A 25,242-nucleotide genomic window follows, 5' to 3' on the forward strand; every position below is an offset into this window, starting at 1 on the left:
CAGTAACAAGAAATTCGAGAAAAAATTTGTTTTTTGTTATCCTAGTTACTTGTATGCTTAAATCCAAGTTTCATGTTTGTATTTAAAATGTAATATCACAAATTATTTAAAAATTTCCTTACATAATTGTTTTTGAGAGAATAATGAAAATTAAAATATTGATTAGTAATCTCTTTTAAAAAAAAAAAACAAGAGACAAAAGTCATGTGTCGGAAGGTTGAAGTGTGAGATAACTGATTTTTCTTTAAACTACCGATTACTGACATACGTTAATAATTGTTTAAGTAAAATGAATGTACTGTGTTCCATTTGTCAGGATCCATGCTCACTATAAAATACATTGATTATGAAACTAATTCCGTTATTGTTCTCAGTTCCTTAGGACCTTTTCTCCCCCATGGTAAGTTCTGGAGCTCCAACATGTGACTTCACAAAGGACGTTGAAGTGGGTTGGTCTTAATTTAACTATGTTTATAAGACTTGTTTTATCTGAGGTGGTGGCAAATTTGTTTTTGTACTCATAGCTTGTTTCATTCCCCAAGATTAGGCATAAATATGAGAACTTTAAAAATTTTTGCAGTAACCTTCTCGTAAATTTTAGTATAAGGATCCTTAATATTTCATGAAGTTCCCAGATCATTAACAGAGTGTGAGAATAATTTTTCACATATCCCACTTTTAAAAGCTCAACCACTTTGGAGCTCCGAAACATATTATTGGTGGAAGGAAGGCGTCTACATAAAATCAGACTTCACTTTTTAAAGTTCTGTGTTTATAATCTCGATACTGAACACTGCATTTACTGTGGAGATACCTTGACTGCTAGCATCAAGGGTTATTCTTACAATAACTACGTATGTGTGGTCTGAATTAAAATCCACCTAGAACCTTATAGTGTAAAAATGAGTTTGTTTGCTTGTTCTTGAAATTTGCTGTAAATATCTTATTGCTCATATTAAATAGTCTCTGTAGATTATGCAAGATATTATTTTAGAATAATAAATTAGACCTAGAACCTATTCTTCAGATTGTTACTTTAGTTTACTTATAGATCTTGTATTTAAGTACTATAAAATTAGGTTGGTCTTGAGAGGAAAGATACAACTTTCTGTTAGAAGTACATTTTATGTCATAATATTTGGGTGACGTAATTGCCACTTTAAAAAGCCTGTACTAATGGTGTTCTTTTTTGGGCACCTGGATGGGGACATGAACTGATGGGGCTCTTTATTATACAGTTTCATTGAAGATTTTAAGTGTCAAAGCATCCTAGAGACTGAATTCTGATCTTTTAAAATATTGCAGTCATGACCCTAAAACTGTTGCTTCTTTAAGCTTATCTCTAAGCTTATCTTATTTAAGCTTATCTCTAGGTGCTATAGACTTTTGTTAGATTTATATGGATTATGTTAAGTGAGAGGATTTATGTAAGATATGTTCTAAAGGAACATTTTCTTTTTCGTGGATTGTGCACTCAGGAATCTAAGAGGAGTATGTTGCTTCTGTGAGTCTTATGCATATATGATTTGAGTTGGATGTAGATAGAATCTGTTGTGATGAAGTTTTGGATTTCTCTGACTTTGAATTTAAAATGGTCATTTACTGATTATATTATTTCACTACCATAGAGTTTTTAGTGTGATTCTTACAAAAATTGAGAGCGGTTTTAATATTGATCATGAGATTTTTAATTTATAACATACTTTTAAAGTTTATTAGTTTTTATCATAGATAAAAGTTTTGATGCTTGAATCTCATATATATTTACTGATCATAGGCACTTTAGAAGAGAGACTTCAGATTTATGAAGACATTAGTAAGCAGCACCCCAGAGCAATCTCACCTAGAAGATTACCTTTGAATCTTGTCCCAGGTAATACTAGGATATCTTTTGTAGCACTAATAATTACTTGTTGAAATTACTCAACACCAATCACGTTTTAAAAACTTGTATCTGAAAGAGAGTACACCAGTCTTAGGGGTGGGAGTCATCAGTTATTAATTTATTATACGTATGTTGTTGAGAGTATTTATGTTGATTTAGCTTTATGTTGATTTTAAGTGTCAGAAGTTATCTATATAAAATGGCTTTTCTTATGTAGCTTTAAAAAGTAAACACCACATTTAGAAGGTAAATTAAATTCCATAGAATTGATGAAAAATTATATGTGAGATATTGTGATTTAAGTGGTAAAAGTTCGGAAGTTCTAGATTTTCTTTCTTAGGACATAAATTTGGAGGAAGAGTTGTGAATTCTTCGTTCCTGGCACAATGTTTATAAGAATGTCATCAATCCTGTGTAAGGCCCTCTCCTCAGAGTTCACTACATTGATAAACATGCTGTTATTTTTGTAGAGCTCCATGTATTTTGTATCCCTAGAAACAAAAACAAAAAACCCCATTTTGCACCTGATGTAATTTGGAGCACTGTGGTGTATACTCTTGATTTGTTTTTATTGGACAATAGTGTATTCATGACCTTCATCTAAATTGTAGTGTGTACCTGAATTCATTTGCTGTTGAGCTTATAAGAGGTAAAGAGTTTATTAGCTCTTGAGATAGTTAATGACTTCATTGATGATTTTATGTGCCTTTTTCTTTTTTTGCTCCAGCTTCCTTTTAAAATTATTGCTAACACAGCATAAATCAAAATTACATTATTTACAGTTTAAGACAGTACAACATACAGATCTCATGCAACACATCTGTATTCCAGAAAAAAAAAAATTTGAAATATTTCCCTCTAGAAGTTGTTTTAGATTATTTCCATCAGTTTTTTTGACCTGTTACTTTTTTTTTCAACTTATTTTTTTATTTTAATTGGAGGCTAATTTCTTGACAGTATTGTGGTGGTTTTTGCCATACATTGACGTGAGTCAGCCACGGATACACTTGTCCCCCATCGTGAACCCCCCTCCCTCCCTACCCCATCCCTCTGTATGGTCCCAGAGCATCTGCTTTGAGTCCCCTGCTTCATGCATCAAACTTTCCCTGGTCGTCTATTTTACATATGGTATGTTTCAGTGCTCTTCTCACAAATCATCCCACCCTTGCCTTTTCCCACAGAGTCCAAAAGTCTGTTCTTTACATCTGTGTCTCTTTTGCTGTCTTGCATATAGTGACCCGTTATGTTTTTAAAAAACCGAAACTAACCATCACAAATTTAATATGTTCTTTGGTAATGCAGCCTGTATACATCTGATTTGTCTATACAGTTCTTCAGAGGTGCCAATAAAATAGAAATCCATCCGAACCTCCTGGACTACTTTAAAAACACATAAATCTCATTTTTAAGTACAAGGAGAGGGTTCATTTCTTACCTCTGTATATAGAGCTGAGTACATATCGTATAATAGATGCTTATATGACTGGTTGACTAATACTTTGTTACCAATTTTAATAGCAATACCAACACTATGCAGGATTTGAGAACCTGAGAGTTTTAGAAGGCATCATGTGCCTTTTTCTGAAAGTCATCTTTTATTTTTAGTTGCAAGTGCTTTAGATAATGAATTATTTATTGAGACTTCTGGCATGTTTTTTGATACAAGTCAGACCTTAGAAAGCTAATGTGACTTGCATGAAATGAGTGAGTGAGTGCATGAAAATTGCTCAGTCGTGTCCGACTCTTTGCGACTGCATGGACTTTAGAGTCCATGGACTTCTCGGGGCCAGAATACTGGAGTATTTCCCTTCTCCAGGGGATCTTCCCAACCCCGGGATCAAATCCAGGTCTCCCACAATGCAGGCAGACTCTTTACCAGCTGAGCCCCAAGGGAAGCCCACAAGGGAATATGACTTAAAAATCTCTATTATAGGCATGGGTGAGGAGGGAAAGTGTATTTTCTTTTTTTTATATGATTTTCTTTTTTAAAAAATTTATGTTTAACTGGAGGATACTTGTTTTATGTTAGGCATTGTATTTTCTTATGAATTTTCTCATTTACAGTGGAAATGTTTGTAAATAATTGTGTTGTTTTCCTTTTATCAAAAGGTTAATGGAAATTAAGAGCTTTTTAGTAGACTGACTTTAAAAATATATGAAATACCTCTTAGAAATGTATTGGATTAGACAGTAGATACAAATTTATTTAAAAATAAATAAATAAATAGTGCCGCTCAGTTACATAAATAATGAATAGTATTTCTCTGATTCTCTGTTTTGTTTTGACTTTGTGAACTAGGCAAATTTCCTAATGTTTTCCAGGGAACACTGAGTCCAAGTGGATAGGGAGGGTGCTGACGTATTGAGATATTTTTCAGTCAGGTGAATTTGGGAAACTTGGTTAAACATAGCAGTCAGGTTTCTGCAGAATTTCCTAGAACTTTCAGTAGATACATTGTGAATTTCCAAGGTGGAAGATACTGAGCTCGGAGGAGCATTTCCCTAGTAAAAGTGTGTTTTGGAAAATGCTTAGACTCACATGTCTGGATCTTCTTTTAAAAACAAAACAAAAAACAGCAAAGCAACTTGTTGAAATATAGCTCACATACCATAAAATTCACTTTTTAAAGTGTGCAGCTCAGTGTTTTAGTACGCCCAGGGAGTTGCACACCCATCATTACTCTGGTTTCAGGAAATTGTCATCACTACAAAAAGAAAACTCATACCCATTAGCGGTCACTCCCAGCTCAAACCTCCTGCACCAGGCAGCTGCCGATCTAACTTTCTGTACCTGTGGATTTGCCTGTTTTGGACAGTTTGTATAATTGGAATCATACAATAGGTGGCCTTTTGTGTATAAGGTAGGATATACATTTTTACTGAAAGATAGCCTGGGGCCAGCTGTTGACTGTAAAGTGTGATCTAGGTTAAAGTGGAATGATCCTGGACCCTCTAGGACATTCTGTGTTTGAAATGCTAAAGGGGTCTTTTTACAAGCGAGGCCTCAGTTGAGGGGTCTTGAGGGCTTGGGCTTCAAGGTCAGCAAGCACTGTGTGAGGTTCTAACATAAACATGTGTTTACAAAGCTCTAGGGACCATATATAAAATTGTACAGCCACTTAATTGAACCTGTACAACAGCTGAATACTTCGTGAAGTTTTTTTGCCTGCTTAGAAATATTTTTATGTGTCATAAGAAAAGTGTCTTAGCATTACCAAAGGCAGTAAGATCTTTTCCTAGAAATGTGATGGGACTTGAGAATGCAAGTTTTGAAGAAGGCTTTCTGGTTTTTAAGTAAAAAGATTTATTACCAACAGATTAGTAAACACAGCCAAAGTCCTGGGGAGGATCTCCAACAGCCTGAAATATTAAGTGCTGTGAAAACAGAGCTTTTCAAAATACCTAGTTTGATTCATCGTGATCTATGAGTCTTCACTGGCCAAGCAGGGAGAAAGAGGGAAGGAGATAATCCAGAGTGTTAAACAGAGAATGCTATCACATTTTGCTCCTATTTTATTTTTGTTTCATTGGATTATTTTTGTTTTTTATTGAGCTATAATTGACGTATGTTTAAGGTGTACAATGTATTCATATACACTTATATATTCCAATATTATTACCACTGTACTGTTAGCTGATACCTCCGTTAGGTCACACGATTATCGTTTCTGTTTTGTAGTGAGAACGTACCATTATTTAGAATAAATTCCCAGGTTATCAGATACTGTCTGATCTTGCTTTTGTTCACTATTCTAGTGGTGGTTTCGGGGATATCAATTTTTATGTGAATCTGCTACATCTAGTGAAGAATTAGCATGGTGTCTCTGAAGATAGAAAACTTGTTTTACAAGCTGCAGTTCTAAATAGGCACATAATGATTGATAGTTGTTTTTTTTTCCCCCCCTCTAAACGAAAGACTGTGGGAGTTCTGGTAATAGGAAGAAGGGAGGTTATTTTTGTGAAACAGTTTTTCTTAATATACAAGAAAAATTTATGAGATAGCCCTCATAGTCAACAAAAGAGTCTGAAATGCAGTACTTGGATGCAATCTCAAAAACAACAGAATGATCTCTGTTCATTTCCAAGGCAAACTGTTCAATATCACAGTAATTCAAGTCTATGCCCTGACCAGTAACGCCAAGGAAGCTGAAGTTGAACAGTTCTATGAAGACCTACAAGACCTTCTAGAACTACACCCCAAAAAGATGTCCTTTTCATTATAGGGGACTGGAATGCAAAAGTAGGAAGTCAAGAAACACCTGGAGTAACAAGCAAATTTGGCCTTGGAGTATAGAATGAAGCAGGGCAAAGGCTAATAGAGTTCTGCCAAGAGAATGCACTGGTCATAGCAAACACCCTCTTCCAACAACACAAGAGAAGACTCTACACATGGACATCACCAGATGGTCGACACCGAAATCAGATTGATTCTATTCTTTGCAGCCAAAGATGGAGAAGCTCTATACAGTCAGCAAAAATAAGACCAGGAGCTGACTGTGGCTCAGATCATGAACTCCTTATTGGCAAATTCAGACAAATTGACGAAAGTGGAGAAAACCACTAGACCATTCAGTTCAGTTCAGTCGCTCATTTGTGTCCTACTCTTTGCGACCCCATGAACCACAGCATGCCAGGCCTCCCTGTCCATCACCAACTCCTGGAGTCTACACAAACCCATGTCCATCGAGTCAGTGATGCCATCCAGCCATCTCATCCTCTGTCGTCCCCTTCTCCTCCTGCCCTCAATCTTTCCCAGCATCAGGGTCTTTTCCAATGAGTCAGCTCTTCGCATCAGGTGGCCAAAGTATTGGAGTTTCAGCTTCAACATCAGTCCTTCCAATGAACACCGAGGACTGATCTCCTTTAGGATGGACTGGTTGGATCTCCTTGCAGTCCAAGGGATCTCAAGAGTCTTCTCCAACACCACAGTTCAAAAGCATCAATTCTTCGGCGAAAGCTGCGTAGTCATTTTGCTTGCCGGTTTTTTGAAATGTTCCTTGAAGGTATTTTGAACCTATATCTAGGGGAAATAAACTTGCTGACTGAAATATTGGTGTTACACTCTTTGGCGGTAACAAACAAGCAGTGCTAACTTTTTGGGTTTAAACGTTGGATAGGGGAATCGTTGTTGCTGAAGAAGTTTTATTTTTATTTATAAAATAACTTTGAGAACTGTTTGCATCAATCGAAGTTTAACAAAGTACACTTTTATTCCTAGGTGAAAAATTTAGAGAACTAATGGATAAGTTCCTGAGGGTTAACTTCAGTAAAGGCTGCCCGCCCTTGTTTACTACTTTGAAATCTCTGTATTACAGTACAGAAAAGGTAAAATTTGGTCTTTATTCAGTTTTACTGTAGTCTTTTTACTCACTTTATTATAGAAAGACATTTTCTCTATTCAAGTAATGGTGTGCACCTTAGTTTAATAATAGATGAACTGAAATTATATGCATGTACTATAAGTCATATCAAAGGAAATGTCAGTCTGAAATTTACTGAGTAAGGGGCTTATAAGAACACTAAAAGTTGTCGTTTTTAGTGGGTATACTTTTCTAGTGGGATTTTATTTATAAATTTGACATTGTCACCAGAGTTCTATAATTAACTATTTCACGATTAGTTATCTGTTACTTTATAGTGTGATTGTGGATTTTTAAATTTGTTATGCTTGCTTTTAAAGTTAGAGCATGGGTAATTGTTAGTGCAACAATAAAATGTAGGCACTGTTTTAACTAAAAGCCTACATTTTAATAAAGATAGATTTAGCTGGTTTTCCCATGAAGAGTTATCCTTCTGGTTTTTAAATTTAGGAAATACATGTGGTTTTATATTAGAAAGATAATTAGAAAATTAGAAGTTAATAGAAAATAAGTTATACTTCTATTTCTAAGTGTTGCTTCTTATTAATATCTAAAATCTTGTGTAAACGGTTTTTGAAAGTTGAATGGATAAGGAAGAGACTTTATTAAAAGTGCTAAAGTATTTTTAGTTAAACCTCATCACTTTATTTAACTTTGACCCATAATTATTTGTAAAGTAGCATAATTATGAAGAATAAATTATTCAGAAAAGGTCAGTGGTAGGTATACTGACTGACCCTTTCTTCCTTTGGCAGCAGGTTCATAAACTACAAGGGACGACTCATAATATCTAGAGGGGAGTGGCTGAGGCTGGCTGACAGAACTTCTGCACCCTCCTCCTGCCACTGTGCACCCAGTCTCCTTGTCAGTTGGTCACATCCCCACTTCTAGAAAGATACCTGTAGTACCTGATCAATAAGAAAGTATCTTTTGCATTAAAAAAAAACCCAGAAAACTGTATAGTTCTTTAATGTCTGTAGAATACGTTATTTGATTGCCGTGGTAGTGCTGTCGATTTTTCTCTTGCTGTCTTATTTTGTTGAGTGATTGATTCATATGAAAACACGGAGCAGTGCCTAACGGTGATTTCTGTAGGTTATTTAAATTGGCATTTGCCGAAGTGCTTCTTTCACTCATTTTGGCAAGGTTGACAAGAAAGAAGAGATGAAATGTCGGCAGTGTTAATAATAAAGAGCATGTATGTAACTGTCTTACAGCAAGTACTGGATACAGCGGTCTTTTCAGAATTTGTTCCCCTTAAAGCTGTCGGTGAGCCTTCCCTGGCTTTCTCAGCTTTCGTAAGAGGCATAGACTGAAAACAAAAATCCCTTCAGTATTGATCCAAAATTACCACCATAAAGGTGTGAACCATTTGTTGATTTTTTATAAATCTTGGAAATAGCATTTTTAAAGAAGGCATTGAGAATGCATTGACCTATATAGGAACCTGTGACATATTTTTAGTGTTAATTTTTAAGCACACAGCAGGAATGTTTACCATATGCTTTTGATGTTTGAATTACAGTGCAGAAAACTGAGTTTTCTCAAATCATTTGGCTGCATATATTTGTGATTACTCAAAAGGGCGTTTTTAAAATTTGTGTATTTCTAGTCAGCAGTGAGTCCTGATTTTTACCAAGGGCTGCGTTTTTTCTATTTAATAAATTTTTTTAAAAAGTTATTTATTTTTGACAGTGCTGAGTTTTCCTTGCTGCATGGGCTTTTCTCGAGTTGTAGGGGGGTCGGGGGCTAGTCTTCCCTTGCAGTGCTCGGGCTTCTCGTTGCTGTGGTTCCTTTGTTGTGGAGCACAGGCCCTGGGGTGCTCGGGCTCAGTAGTTGGGGCTCTGGGCTTCGTTGCTCCCAGGCACGTGGAATCTTCCCAGATTAGGGATCAAATCTGTGTCCCCTGCATTGGCAGGAGGATTCTTTACCTCTGAGCCATCAGGGAAGCTCCTAGGGATGCATTTTTAACTCTTGAAGGATTTCAAAGAGGTTAAGGATGATGAACAATTAGAATTGTTTTAATTTGTAAAATTCCAAGACTAAAAAAATAATCCACGACAGGTACCATGGAAATAAAAGATTGGCATTTGACGTTAGCTTTGGATATAATACGATTGTAGAAAAGGGTTTTAAAAATGACTCCAGCATTTTAAACTGTGAATGCACAATTTAAGAGCAATTTTCATGTAATTCCTTTCCAAATTTTTTCCCTGTGAATTTATTTGTGATGTATATATGTAGCTATAACAATTTCACAAGCACTTTATGTGTTACTATGTAGTCTTTGATATCTTCTTTTTAATAACAGCATAGTCTTTTATCAAAATCATACCTCTAGTTATTGAACTTTGCTGTTAAAAAAAATGTCTTGGTACACATAGGATTTTTTTTCCCCATAAATTCTCAGAATAAGTTAATGGGTAAAAGGTCTGAACATTCTGTTGTTCTTGGTAGACACTGATATAGTGATTTCTATAAGGCTGTAAACATCAGTTTTCATTGCCAGTAGCAAAGTGTGTGAAAGGTTCACTATTTCCTCACCAGCATTAGGCAGTGTTAAATATTTTGTGTTTGCTTTTCTCAGGAGGTTTTTTTTCTTTTAAATATAAAGAAGCTAAAATTTAATGTAACCAGATTTGTTGATCTTTATTTCTATCGTAGAAGTTCATCTGTTGTTTTAGAAACAGTTTGGAGAGTCCTCTTCATCTCCAGCACTGCTTCACAAGGTGGGACAGGGGAGGGAATTAGGCCACCAGGGGACATTTTGCAGTGTCTGGAGACTTTTGATTGTCACTGTGGTGGGGGTGTGCTGCTTGATACCTCATATTGGTAGAGCCCTGGGATGATGCTAAACATTCTGCAGTTCAAAGGACAGCCCCTCATAAGAAAGAATTGCATTATCAGCATATTGGGCTAGATAATCCTTGTTATCAGGGGACTGTCCTGTGTATTATAGGATATTTAGCAGTGTCCTTGGCCTCTACCCCTTAGATGTCAGTAGCTTACTCCCCTGTTAACAGCTTTATTGAGATACAGTTCTCATTCCATAAAATTGACCTATTTGAAGCTTACAAATTCAGTGATTTTTAGTATATGTATATTCAGAGTTTTCTGACCATCACCATGATAATTTTAGAAACCTCCCATTCATATTTGCCCACTCCCACTCCCCCAATCAGGCAGCCACTAGACTACCTTCTGTTCATGGATTTGCCTATCCTGAATATTTCATACAAACAGAATCAAACCATAGGTGGCTTTTTCTCTCTAGTTTCTGTACTTAGCATAAATATTTTCATCCATGTGGTAACATGAATACTTCTTCTTTTATGTCTCAAATAATGTCCCATTGTATGGCTGTAGCACATTTTGTCTATCAGTTGATGGACATTTTGGTTGGTTGTACCTTTTGGTTAGTACCCATATTGCTGTGAACATTTGTGTAAAGTTTTTGGCATGCACACGTTTTCATTTCTGTTGGGTGTATATACGCCAGGAGTGGAATCGCTAGGTCAAATGGTAACTCCATATTTAAACTTTTTAAAAACTGTCAGGCTCTTTTCCAGTGTGCCCCTACCATTTTACATTCCCACAAGCAGCATATTAGGATTCTGATTTCTACACATCCTCACCAACAATGCACTTGTTATTGTATGATATTTGATTGTAACCTACATCCTAGTGGGTGTGAAGTGGTATCTCCTTGTGGTTTTGGTTTGCATTTCCCTGATGACTGATGATTTTAAGCATTTTTTCAAGTGCTTGTTGGCCATTTGTATATCTTCCTTGTAGAAATGTCGATTCAGGTTCTTTGCCCAGTTTTTAATTGGGTTATTTATCTTTTTTATTATTAATTTTAAGTTTTTAAATATATTCTAGGAACAAGTTTCTTACCTGACATATGATATTTGAAATAAATAATACATATAAATATTTGGAAATATCTTCTACTCTTCTGTGGATTGTCTTTTTACTTTTTTGAAAGTGTCTTCTGATAAAGCCCATTTTATCTTTTTTCCCTTATGTTGCTTGTGCTTTTGTGTTGTATATTAAGAAACCATGTCCAAATTTGGGGTCGTGAAGATCTATACATATTTACTCCTGAGTTTATACTTTTGGTTATTATATTAAAGTCTGATTCATTCTGTGTTCATTTTTGTATATGATGTGCAGTGGGAGTCCAGCCTCATTCTTTTGCATTGTCTGTCCAGTTTCCTACCACCATTTACTTTTTTTTTTTCCCCTTGAAAGGCTAGATAGCCTTGTTGAAAATAAATTGACCATGAATGTGAGGGTTCATTTCTGGACTCTCTGTATGTCTACCCTTAGGCTGTATCACACTGTCTTGTCTATTATAGCTTTCGGGTAGTTTATTAATAAAGTAGGAAGTGTGAACATTCCTTGTTTGTTCTTTTTTTAAAATATTCTTTTGGCCATTAAGGATTTACTTTCATTTGAATTTTAGGATCAGTTTTTCAACTTCTACAAAGAGGCCAGCTGGGATTTTATAGGGATTGCTTTGTAGATCACTTTGAGAATTTCCATTATGGGAATTCCCATTTCCATCTTAAGACAAATGTTTCAGTCTATGAACATTGGTAGTCTTCCCATTTATTTAGAGTGCCCTTAATTTCTTTCAACAATGTTTTGTAGTTTTCAGTATACCTCTTATACATCTTTCGTTAAATTCATTCCTAAGTATTTTATTTTTTTCTGCTATGCTAGATAGAATTATTTTCTCTTTATAAGTTTCGGGTGCACATGTTGAAACTTACATAGAGCCAATTATAATTTGATATCTGTGTACATTGTAATTTGTTCACCACTGCAAGTCTAGTTACCATCCGTCACCATATAGTTGAGCCCCTTCACCCATTTCACACTCACCCCCAACTCCCTTTCCCTCACTAGTCTGTTATCTGTATCTATCAGTTTTTGGGTTTTTTTGTTCATTTTTTTTAAGATTCTGTGTGTGAGTGAAATCATGTGACATTCGTCTCTATCTGACTTATTTCACTTAGCATAACACTGTCGAGATCCATCCATGTTGTGGCAAATGGTAAGATGTCATTTTTTTTTATGGCTGAGGAGAGTAATAGTCCGTGTATTACACCACATCTTTATCCATTTCTCCACTGATGGACATCTAAGGTGTTTCCATATTTTGGTTATTGTAAATAATCCTGCAGTGAACGTAGAGGTGCAGCCGTCTTTTTGGATTAGTGTTTTTGTGTTCTTTGGATTGAGATTGTTTTCTTAATTTAATTTTCAGGTTTTTTTTTTTTTCTTGCTAGTAAGTAGATTTTTTTTTAAATTGTTATATTCTGCAGCCTTGATGAATCTGTTTACTAGTTGTTACAGTTGGTATAATGAATTTCTGTCATGTGAAAATAGAAAGTTTTATTTCTTCCTTTACAATTAGTATCCCTTTTATTTATTTTTTGGACTACTTGTCCTGTCTAGAACCCCCAATATATGTTGAATAGAAATGATAAAAATTGATGTTTTTGTCTTGTTCTTGGTCTCAATGGGAATGCGTCTAGTATTTCTCCATTAAATATTGTTTTGACTATGAATATGTTTGTATATGCCCTTTATGATGTTGAGGAAGTTCCTTCCTACTTCGGGTTTGTTGAACATTTTTGTTTTGCAAAGGTGTTGAATTTTATCAAATTCTTTTTCTATGTTTATTAAGATGATCTTGTGTTTATTTTTCTATTGATATTATGTCATACAGTAATTGATTTCCAGATGTTAAACAGCTTTGCATTAGTGGGATAAAACCCAGTTGATCATGATGCGTAGTTCTTTTTTTATGTTGCTAGGTTCAGTTTGAAAGTGAAAGTTGCTCAGTCGTGTCCGACTCTTTGTGACCCTATGGAATCCATGGAAATCTCCAGGCCAGAATACTGGAGTGAGTAGCCTTTCCCTTCTCCAGGGGATCTTCCCAACCCAGGGATCAAACCCAGGTCTCCCGCATTGCAGGCGGATTCTTTACCAGCGGAGCCACAAGGGAAGCCCAAGAATACTGTAGTGGGTGGCCTATCTCTTCTCAGCAGATCATCCAGACCCAGGAATCAAACTGGGGTCATCTGCATCTGGGATTCCCTGGTGGCTCCGTTGGTAAAGAGTCTGCCTGCAACGCAGGAGACCCGAGTTCGATCCCTGGGTCGGGAAGATCCCTAGAGAAGGAAATGGCAACCCACTCCAATATTCTTGCCTGGAGAATCCCATGGACGGAGGAGTCTGGGGGGCTACAGTCCATGGGGTCGCCAAGAGTTGGAGATGACTGAGCGACTTCACTTAAGGTTCAATTTGCTAGAGTTTTATAGAGGATTTTTGTGTCCGTATTTCTAACAAATACTGTGTAGTTTTCTTGTAATGTCTTTGTCTGGCTTTGATATATCAAGGTAATAAAGACTTTATAATGAGTTGGGAAATTTTCTCTTTTTTTCTTTTTTTGAGAAGTTTGTGAAGATTGGTGTTGGTGTTAAATATTTGGTAAAATTTACCAGTGAAGCTCTCAGGAGCTGCACTTTTCTTTGTGGCTTGTTTTTGATTACTTGTTCCAACTGTTTACTTGTTATTGATTGATTTCTATTTCTTTTTATTTGGCTTCTGAGATTCGTTTTTCTAGAAGTTTGTCCATTTAAATGAGCCAATATTGGCATATTTCTTTATAATCATATATTAATATAATCATATATCATCATATTTCTTTATAATCATTTTACTTCTGTGAAGTCAGTAATAAGTAGTGTCTTTTCTTTGATTTCTAGTGTTAATAACTTGAGTCTTTTTTTTCTTGCTCAGTGTAACTAAAGGCTAGCCAGTTTTGTCAGTCTTTTCTGAAGGCCGAGTTTTCGATTTGTTGACCCCTCCCTCTGTTTTCTATTTCATTAGTCGTCAAATCTGATCTTTATTATACCCTTACTTCTGCTGGTTTTACGTTTAATTTGGTCATCTTTTTACAATTGCTTTTTTTTAAATTTATTTTTAGTTGAAGGATAAATTCAAGGTTACACCATATACCTTAAAAATATTTTAGGGGGGTGTTTAAAAGAAACCAAAATGACCCTGGTAAGAGGTGGAAATTAATTCTGGACTCCCATTCTCACCTATAGTGGAAAGTACTTGGCAGTTTCCTTCTGTAGCTGTTCGCTGTGTCCGACTCTGGAGTGAACTCAGTGAATCATCACGGTTTGCGTGGGTTGTTAGAGGCACATTTGATGCCATTGAAGCTGGACGTCAGTGCATAGGTGCCCTGAACGCAAGTGAGAACATGGGAACTCAGTGCTTGAGGAGACAGACTGGTGAAGTGTAGCTGTCTCAACAGAAAATGCATGGCTGTCCATACACAGGAAGGGAAGGTAGGCTGCTTCCAAGACAGCCTTCCTTTCTTGTGTTAAATCTGCCCATAACTGAAAGTATGTCAAGATCCTCATTCAGTTGAAGGTACTTGTGACCTTTAGAAACTGATGACAGTTGGCCCAAAGAGTTACAGAACTCTTGGCCTGTTCAGTGAAGAAAGAGAATCATCATAAACGTTGAAATATTTCTACGGAAAGCACTGAATTGTTTGGCTCTGGTTACCGGGAAACACCTATAATTTGTTGCTGGAGGTGGGGGTTAACTAGACATTGATCCTGGAATATATTGTCTGTAAGATATCTTTGTTTCTTTCTTTTGAATTAACTCAGTTGGGTATAAAATTGAATTTTGTATCTATTTACTAACTAACTTTAATTGTGAAGGTAAGTTAGGGGAGAAAATGAAGCTGAGCAGCATTATAAAAATAATTAGAATTCTGTCATTATAAAAATGACATCAGAGTTAATAATCAAGCATAATGCTTCTAAAAATGCTTCATTTCCTGTATACTTCTGGGAAACTAGGTGTTTCAGAAGACTATATATGGGAGTAATTATCCAGGAAAGCAAGAGTTTGATTTGTATTTTAGGGCAGTATAAGGGATTTTTTCTTAGATGCTCCAAATAATAGAAGAACTACATTAAGAATATTTCTTAGATTCTGCAGAGACTGAGGAGGAAGAAGAGAAGAGAAACAGAAAGAGGGGAGTTGCTTTGGCATAGGTGGCGACTTTGTAAAGGTTCATGGCCAGGAGGAGGTCCCTGAGCTTGAGCCTGCTCTCAGCCGGAGACAGCAGACAGGCCCTATTCCTGGATCTCTCCTGGAGAAGAGGCTGGTGTTAGGATAAAACACTGTGCTATCTGCTGTCCTCTTAGCCCGCTTCCCTACACTAGGTAGGCTCTTTCTAGCTTTGTCCTCTCGTCTTATAAAAGCCCTTTTGTCTAACTCTGCAGATCTCATGGTCACTGGTTCTTTTTGTGGCAACAGCCAGATCACAACACTAAAATAGCCCTTTCCCCCTTTTGCAATAATTATCACAAATACAGTCTCTCTGAAAAAAGGAACAACAAAAAAAGAATATTTCTTAGAATCCTGGATTTCTCACTAAAGGAGAAAAATTCTGTCATTAAAAATTCCAAAAGGCATTATTTGCAGTGGTAACAGTGTCAGAGTTAGTATTTTTCAGACATGCTGATCAGCCCGTTAATGGTAATTGTAATGACGTTCATGAATTCATTTCTTGTTTAAAAACAGTTAAATTTTGGGAGAGTAAAATAAAAGCAAGTACTTTTCCTACCTAGGAAAGTGTCTTAGTATAGTGTAATATCAACTTATTTATTAGTCCCCTTCACAATTTTTGCCAGATCTATGTAACAACTAGCAATAACCTCAGATATGCAGATGATACCACCCTTACGGCCAAAAGTGAAGAACTAAAGAACCTCTTGATGAAAGTGAAAGAGGAGAGTGAAAAGCTTGGCTTAAAGCTCAACATTCAGAAAACTAAGATCATGGCATCCGGTCCCATTACTTCATGGAAAATAGATGGGGAAACAGTGGAAACAGTGGCTGACTTTATTTTGGGGGGCTCCAAAATCACTGCAGATGGTGACTGCAGCCATGAAATTAAAAGACACTTACTCCTTGGAAGGAAAGTTATGACCAACCTAGACAGCATGTTAAAAAACAGAGACATTACTTTTGTCAACAAAGTTCCGTCTAGTCAAGGCTATGGTTTTTCCAGTAATCATGTATGGATGTGAGAGTTGAACCATAAAGAAAGCTGAGCACCAAAGAATCGATGCTTTTGAACTGTGGTGCTGTGGAAGACTCTTGAGAGTCCCTTGGACAGCAAAGAGATCCAACCAGTCCATCCTAAAGGAGATCAGTCCTGGGTGTTCATTGGAAGGACTGACATTGAAGCTGAAACTCCAATACTTTGGCCACCTGATACGAAGAACTGACTCATTGGAAAAGACCCTGATGCTGGGAAAGATTGAAGGTGGGAGGAGAAGGGGACGACAGAGGATGAGATGGTTGGATGGCATCACTGACTCAATGGACACGAGTTTGAGTAAACTCCGGGAGTTGGTGATGGACAGGGAGGCCTGGCGTGCTGTGGTTCATGGGGTTGCAAAGAGTCAGACACGACTGAGCGAATAAACTGAACTGAACTGAACTGATGTAACAACTATAGTGTTATTTATTTAGTATTTTCCACCAAATTTGATTAGTTTTCTTGTCTTCCATAAAAACCAGATTTGTGTTAATACAGTCTTTATACTCATAAAATAAAAATCTAACTTTAAAAGTTTCAGTTGGTGAATTAGCTGTGTGGTCACCCTTCTTTGGGAAATATTGGTATAGGGAAGAGAGGATTGCTGTGAAATCAAGCCTGGTTTGGAATCCTGACTCCATCACACATTTGCGTGAGCAACTACCTGAATCTGTTTCTGGATCATAAAATTGGGGCAAATAATCCTAAAAGAGTTGATGTGTGTTTTAATTAAATGATAAAGTTTGTAAAGTTCTTGGCTCAGAGAAGATTTTCAAGAACTGATCGCTCAACTCTCTCACCATCCTCACGCCGTCACAGGTCATCTCTATAAGAAGTTAGTTTCATTTTAGTGTCATAGTTCTTGGACAATTTAGCTAGCTGCTTGGGGACCAAAATTTTCCCTGTTAATTGTATATTTATTAGAAATTAATCCAGTTTTGGTCCTTGTTGATAAACTGTTGTGCTTGGTTTTCTAATTTCGATAAAAAAATTTGAAAAGATAGTTTCAGTGACTTTCGTGTTACAGTAACATTTTAAACTCAATCTGTATTTATATTGTGAGAAATTGTGTGTCATATGTTTTGTAGGACTTTGCCTTTAAGGTTAATAAAGAATTCTTTTAACTCATACATAAGAAAAGTTGGTTAAGGGCAATAATTTAGGGAAATGAACTACAATAGTCACATTTGCCCATGTTAGATTTGGTTAGCAAAAGCAAAGCTTTTTCAATCCTGGTCAAATATTACTGTTAGAAGAAAGTATTTAAATCAGAAGGTGGTTGAACTTTGGAATATTTTAATTTCATAGAAAATTTTGTATAATTTTAAACCATTTTGAGGCTTGAAGTTTTACTGTCATGTTGGATACCTAATGTGAGTATTGGACTTCCAGTGGAAATACTATATTTTCAAGAACAGCCATTTCTTATTAAGTTTTAAAAGAAAGGGGTTGAATATACAGTTATATTGTACAAGACTATAGTTATATGGTATACAATTATATAATTGAATATATAATTATACAGTATAATTAAAGTATAAATGGTAAGTAAATTTGAAGTAAAATGGACCCCTTATACCTCAGTAAAACTCCTTAGACTCACTTTCATAGACAAGTTTGGAAAATTGAATTGTTTTAATTACTTAGTGAGTATCTATAATACACATTTTTTAGATTCAGTATATATGCCTAGTAAACCAGAAAGGACAGTGATCTTTGCAGTTTATTTGGAACATTTCATGTGAACTTTCCATTACCTTGATTTATTCAGTAGTATTTGCACTTCTTTATTAAGAATTATGTGTAACTTCAGTATTTTGTTGTACTTCTAAAAATTATTAAAACTGATTTTTAAAACGTATTTCACCCTAGAGATGCAAAAAGGTGCATACACCCTTACTTAAAACTAGCTGCAGTTTTAGTAACTGCCAGTAGGTGGTAGTGTAAGTTCATGAAAAACTACTTGCTTCCATAAGTTGAGTGCCGAATTTCCATAAGTTGAGCCTGAAAGTTTTTTTTAAGTTACACATACTCTGAATGAAATTAGTCCTGGTGGGTTAAAAATGCCTATTACTTTTTATTTTGCTTTATAGTAATAGTCTTATTGCAGCATTTAAAAAAATCAGTTCTCAAACCCTAGGGTATGTTAGAGTTACTTATAGAGGGTTTGCTAAAAACATTGCTAAACTCAGTTTCTGATTCTATAAATGTGGGGTTTGCTCAGAAATTTGCATGTCTGCAAATTACCAGGTGATGCTGATGTTAACATTTATGATATTAATGGTCTGAGGATTGCGCTTTTAGAACCACTTTTGTTGTTGTTTTATGTGGCAAAATACACTTAACATAAGATTTATCATGTTGACCATTTTTAAGTGTATGATTTAGTGGTATTAAATACGTTCACCTTTTTTTGCAACCGTGACCACCATCCATCCCCATAACTCTTTTTATCTTGTGGCACTATTAATAAAACTGTACCCATTAAACAGTAACTTGCTATTTTTCCCTTCCTCTAGCCCCTAGCAACAACTATTAAACTTTACATCTTTATGATTTTGACTACTCTAAGTAACTCATATAAGTGGAATCATATGGTATTTGTCTTTTTGTGACTAGATTATTTCCTTTTGCATAATGTCCTCAAGATTTATTCATGTTGTAACACATTGCAGAATTCTTTTCATGGCTGAATAATAGCTATCGTATGTCTCTACCACATATGGGTTGCTTCCATGTTTTGACAGTTATGAGCAATGCTATGTACATGGGTGTACAGATATTTCTTAGAGATCTGCTTTCAGTTCCTTTGGATATATAGCCGAAGTAGAATTGCTGGATCATTTGGTAGTCCTATTTTTAATTTTCTGAGGCACTGCCATACTGTTTTCCACAGCAGCTATACCGTTTTCCACCAGTAGTGCACAGAGTTCCCACTTTTTTTCATATCCTTGTCTACAGTTGTTGTTCTCTGTTTTTTGTTTATTTTTAGATAACCATCCTCCTGGGTATGAGGTGGCATCTCATCGTAGTTTTGACTTGTATTTCCTTAATGACTGGTAATGTTGCAAATCTTTTCATGTGCTTATTGGCTGTTTGTATATCTTTGGACAAATGTTTATTAAGTATTTTATCAAACATTATTGAATGGGGTTTTTGTTGTTGAATTTTAGTTCTGTATGTATTTTGGATACTAACCTCATATTAAATACATGATTTTCAAACATTTTCTCCCATTTTGTGGGTTGCCATTCTGTGGATGGCATCTGGTTGTACACATTTTTAACTTTTCACGAAGTCCAATTTGTCAGTTTTTTCTTTTGTTCCCTATGCCTTTGGTGTTACATCCAAGAAATCATTGCCAAACCTGGTACTGTGGAGCTTTTGTCCTATGTTTTCTTCTAAGAGTTTCATTGTTTTAGGTCTTATACTTAGGTCTTTGGTCCTTTGGGTTAATCTTTGTATATGGAATTAGGTTAAGTTCACCTTCCTTCTTTTGCATGTGCATATCCAGTTTTCCCAATACTGTTTGTTGAAAAGACTTTTATTTCTCCATTGATTGGTCTTACTGCTGGTAAGTCGCTTCAGTCGTGTCCGACTCTGTGCGACCCCATAGACGGCAGCCCACCAGGCTCCCCCGTCCCTGGGATTCTCCAGGCAAGAACACTGGAGTGGGTTGCCATTTCCTTCTCCAATGCATGAAAGTGAAAAGTGAAAGTGAAGTCGCCCAGTCGTGTCTGACTCTTAGCGACCCCACGGACTGCACCCTATTAGGCTCCTCCATCCATGGGATTTCCCAGGCAAGAGTACTGGAGTAGGGTACCATTGCCTTCTCCGTGATTGGTCTTAATGCCCTTGTAAAAAATTACCTATGTGAGCGTTGTTTCTGGGCTCTAGATTCTATTCCATTAGTCTCTGTCCGTCTTTATGCTAATACCACACTGTATTTTTTTTTTTTTTAATTACTGTAGCTTTGTAGTATGTTTTGAAATCAGAAGTGAGTCTTCTTGGTTTTGTTCTTTTTAAAGATTGTTTTAGCTATTTGGATTCTTTGAGAATCTAAATGTTAATTTTAGAACGGGCTTGTCTTATTTCTGGAAAAAAAGCATTGGGATTTTGATGGAGATTGCTTTGAGTTTATAGGTCTCTTTGGGTAGTATCGGTATTTTAATAACATTAAAATTTCCAGTTCATGAATATGGGAAATGTTTCCATTTATTTATGTCATCTTGAATTTTTTTCAACAGTGTTTTATAGTTTTCATTGTACAGGCCTTTCACTTCTTGGTTAAGTTAATTTCTAAGTATTTTATTCTTTTTGATGCTATTATGAATGAAGTTGATTTAGTAATTTACTTTTCAGATTGTTTATGTGGAAAAGTGCAGCTGATTTTTGTGTATTGACTTTCTGTGTCTTGCTGGTTTTTTGTGAAATCACCTGGAGAGAAAATTTTACTTCTTCTTTCTTTACAATTTGGATGCCTTTTATTTCTTTTTCTTGCCTTCCAGCAGTAGGACTTCTAGAACTGTGTCCAGTAGATGTGATGAAAGCATGCATCCTTGCCTTGTTGTTAAATCTTAGTAGTGGAAATACTTTCAGTCTCTCCCCATTGAGTCTGATGTTCATTGTGAGGTTTTCATATTTGTCATAAATTATATTGAGAGAGTTTCCTTCTATTCATAGTTCAACAAGTGTTTTTATAATGAGAGAGTGGTGAAATTCATCACATACTTTCTCTGCAGCAATTAAGATAATTACGGTTTTTTCCTTCATTTTGTTGATATGGCATGTTATATTCATCAGTTTTTAAGGTAAACCTTCCTTGCATTCCAGGAATAAATTCCTCTTGGTCATGGTGTGTGCTCCTTTCGACATGCTGCTGAGGCCTATATGCTAGTATTTTGTTGAGGATTTGCATCCGTATTCATCATGAGTATTTGTCAGTAGTTTTCCTGTGGTGTGTTTTTTTCTGATTTTGGTATGAGAGTAATGCTGGCCTCGTGGAATGAGTTTGAAAGTGTTCCCTTCACTTCAGTTATTTTGGAAAGTTTGGTGTTATTTTTTAAACTGTTCAGTAGATTTCACCATTGAAGCCATAGGGTCCAGGGCTGTTCTTTGTTGGTAGGTTTTGATTTCTTGTTCAATCTCCTTACTAGATATAAGTCTATTCAGATTTTAGTAATTATTCTTCCAAAATGATCTTTGTTTTAAATATCTTATTAAAATAGTACAGCATTATTGTTACTTTTTTTTTTTTAAACACTGTATTCATATTCTACTACCCTAATCCATTTGGTCATATTTTCAGTAATGTGTGTAAATTTTTTTTGTTGTTGTTACGTATTTCTCCCTGCTGTTAATATATTGTCCCATGTATTCCTTATTGCCCTTCTGTCTGAGAGAATTATACCATATAGTACAATATTCTTATCAGAAACATATATAGGCCTGAGAAGTGTTTTAATTTGATCTTTTGTTTTTTGACTGCTGTCAGTGGGATGGTATTAAAATAATACTATATTGATCACATACTGTTATAAATTTTTAATGGTTTTTCTTCACTTTTGACCTTTGTTTTTCTGAAGTTCATAAATAAGATGGCTATATTTTCTGATGCATTCTGAACAGGTAACATCAACAGACATTTAAAACAACCTTACATAGAAGCTACTTTTTTCCTGCCACTTCTAATTCATGTCACTTTTCTTGTGTACTTTCTGGGCATAGCATGTTTGCAGTGTAGCGTATGATATTTTAGTCCTACCTAAGTATAGCATTGGAATGAAAACTTATTAAAATGATCACTGAAAACATAGTTTAAACATTTAATTATGAGTTTACTTAACTTCTTCCATCAACTCACTGTGTAGTTTAGATTATTTCACTTGACTTTTTTTTGTACTGACATTTTAGAAAATCTGAGAATATAATGGCTTACAACTTCACCTTTTAACAGTGGGAAGCAAAAAGCAATAAACTGTTAATAAATTATACAGGTGTGTTCATTGGCAAAAAAAGGAGTGTGTGATAGTGATAACTAGTTATCACTAGATACTAGTGATCACTAGATAGTGATTAGTGATAATTTGTCCATTAGTTTCATAATTTGAAACTAATTATTGAGATGAGAAATTAATGAGATTCTGTTTTACTCTTAATAAAGAGAGCAGTACATTTTCTGTGTTTTTCTCATTTTCCCTCCAACATGGAGGGTGGGGGTGGGGAAAGCAGGCATCTCAGTTTATAGTTAATTTATTGTTCTGAAATAAACTGCATATTGTTTCCAAATCTAATTTAATCCATAATAAATAAAATACTTTAATAAAAGATTTTAAAATTTTAAAACTATGTTTCTTTAACAGATTTCCATAATCCAGGAGCTTGTTACTAATTATGAAACCTCTCTTAAAACCTGTGACTTTTTTAGCCCTTATGGTAAGTTTAAATTAGATTGAGCTGAAATTTGATTACTCATTTCAGTCCATTTTTAATCAGTTACAGTAAAATTATGTTCATTATGTGCTACCTGATAGCTGTTCACTCGTTTTTGAATTAGTGAATGAAATGAGAAGAGCGCTTGCATCTAGAGGCATTAAAAATTTCCATAATCTTGTGAGGTGGGAGTTAACCTCATTTTAACATGAGTAAACAGAATCAAGTGGTTGAGTAGCTTGACCAAGATCAAGTAGTTGGTGTTAAGATGTATTTTTCCTGAATTCCTAGTTTTTTGTTGTTTCTCCTTTTGTGTTCATGTGCTCAGTTGTGTCCGGCTCTTGCGACCCCATGGACTGTAGCCTGCCAGGCTTCTCTGTCCGTGGGATTTTCCAGGCAAAGATACTGGAGTGGGTTGCCATGCCCTCCTCTAGAGGATCTTCTGACCCACAGATTGAACCCGCGTCTCCTGCACTGCAGGTGGATTCTTTACTGCTGAGCCCCGGGGGAAGCCCTAGTGTGTCTTATACAAAATTAACTCTCATACCACGTATCTTAACATCTAGTCCACATGCAGATTTTCCTGATTTCTTTAAAAAAATGTGTGATTGGTTTATTTGAATCTGGATCCAGCTTACGTCCACAGTTTACATTTGTTATGTTTCTGATATTCTTTTAATCTTGGGTGGTACTGTCCTGTCCTTCCTTTCTCCCCCTTTTCTTAAAGGCTATTTGTTGAAAGGTCATTTGTCTTGTGGAACACACCATGCTTTGAATTTCGCCGATTGTTTTCTTGTGGTATCATTTAATACATCTTGCTGTCATCCATATTTCTTAGAAACTTCAAGTTAGATTTATAGGCTCTCTTTTTTTCCTGTCTTGCATGTTGTGCTGTACAACATACAAGATCTCAGTTCCCTGACCAGGACCTGAACCCATGCCCCTGCAGTGGGAGCACAGGGTCCCGAGCACTGTTCTCTGGGGAGGTCCCCTAGGTTTATAGGCTTGATTGGATTCAGGTTCCATGTGACTACTTCACATGTGACACTTTGAACTTCCTGTTACAGCACATCTGAAGGCTGAGGGCATTCTGGTTGTCTTTTGGTGAAACTTAAGATTCATCAGCATTTAGAAGTTTGTCAGCCTAATCTGGCCATGCAGTGTTTCTTATTGGTCACTTACCTAGTGACTTTTGCAGGCAGTGCAAAAATTGCCTTGATCCCTTATTTCATTCTGATCATCATTCCTTCTGCATTTATTAATATTAGCTGGAGTTCTTATAAGGAACTTTTCCTCCTCAGCTATTTGACCCCCCTGAAATACAGTGTATATGAGAGGAGCAAGATAAATGCTTGGCTCTTTGCTTATATTTATTATTTGTGTCTTAATTTATGTTAATTTGTGTGTTTGCATTGTCGTTTCATTTGGTCACCTAGTCTGGGAGACCTTCTGAGGTAACATGAGTAAGTTCTTTCTGCTCCTCCTACCTCATTTTATACCTGTAAGTCTTCCCTTCTGATGCCCCTTTTGAGAGCTAGGTATTTCTTGTTTACTCTTCTGTAGTTTCAGGGTAGAATGGGGAGCCAGATAGAGGTCAGATGGTTGTTTGTGTCCATCTTGTCAAGAGTGTACCCTCCTGATACCCTTCAACTTTGGGTTTCCCTGGTTTGTGTCGAGGCCTGGACGATCCACGTAAGCCCTGGCAGTTCTTGAAAGTTTTACCGTGGTGATTAGGGACATGTTTTCTCCAGGCTGTTTTCCTTGACTTTTCCTGGACCTGCTGCCTTAATGCTGTCTGCCTGAGAATTCATAGAGTTAGATGGATCTGCCTCTTCTCCCCAGACTGTTTCTTTGGCGTGAGGTGTGGGTAGAAGCTTGTGAAACCAGCATTGTTCCTCTGCTCGGCTGCTGCTTTCGGAACTTCGTCACTTGAGGTTGTATCTCTTTCTGTTGAAATTGGTCATGTTTGCTGGATTTTTATTGTAATGGTTATTAATTTCATTATGCATTGGGAGAAAGAAAGCAAGCGAGTTGCTTCACTTCGCCTCATTGCTTATCATCCTTTTGTGTCTGTGTGATTGCAGAGGATGGGGAGAAGGAGCCCCCAACGACACTGCTCTGGGTTCAGCACTTCCTGGCACAGCACTTTGATAAGCTTGGGCAGTACTCTTTGGCTCTGGATTATATTAATGCTGCAATTGCTAGCACTCCAACTCTGATAGAATTATTCTATACGAAAGCAAAAATTTACAAGGTAAAAATCTTGGTCATGCTTTTTGAATAGTTGAAGAATTTGGTCCTTTTAAGGACCCATGGAGTTCTTTCTGTGTGGAGATGACTTTCAGGGCACCCTGATTATTTATTCCCAATACGCTAATAATCCTAAGGAGTTTCATGTTGCATAGTCATATTTT

At 36.1% G+C, this 25,242-nt stretch overlaps 1 protein-coding gene across 25 annotated transcripts in view; it reads left to right on the top strand.

Moving 5' to 3' along the window:
* Positions 1–25,242, top strand: part of NAA16 (N-alpha-acetyltransferase 16, NatA auxiliary subunit) — a 62,666-nt gene that overhangs the window by 19,990 nt on the left and 17,434 nt on the right. For 13 of the 25 annotated variants that reach the window (XR_014071253.1, XR_014071254.1, XR_014071251.1 and 10 more), the window contains 4 exons: positions 1,778–1,873; positions 7,104–7,210; positions 22,759–22,831; positions 24,913–25,082. Coding sequence is in view for 8 of the 25 variants with exons in the window: in XM_081549897.1 (XP_081406023.1) it covers positions 1,778–1,873; positions 7,104–7,210; positions 22,759–22,831; positions 24,913–25,082 (446 nt within the window). In the remaining 17 variants the exon portion in view is untranslated. Of the gene's footprint in view, positions 1–1,777; positions 1,874–7,103; positions 7,211–19,388; positions 19,456–22,758; positions 22,832–24,912; positions 25,083–25,242 lie in introns of all 25 variants that reach the window. The other 12 variants (XR_014071257.1, XR_014071259.1, XR_014071260.1 and 9 more) reach the window with 6 other exon arrangements.

The sequence above is a fragment of the Giraffa tippelskirchi genome, chromosome 12 (assembly GCF_054371585.1).
Source record: "Giraffa tippelskirchi isolate mGirTip1 chromosome 12, T2T-mGirTip1v1.2.pri, whole genome shotgun sequence".
Taxonomy (NCBI): Eukaryota; Metazoa; Chordata; class Mammalia; order Artiodactyla; family Giraffidae; genus Giraffa; species Giraffa tippelskirchi.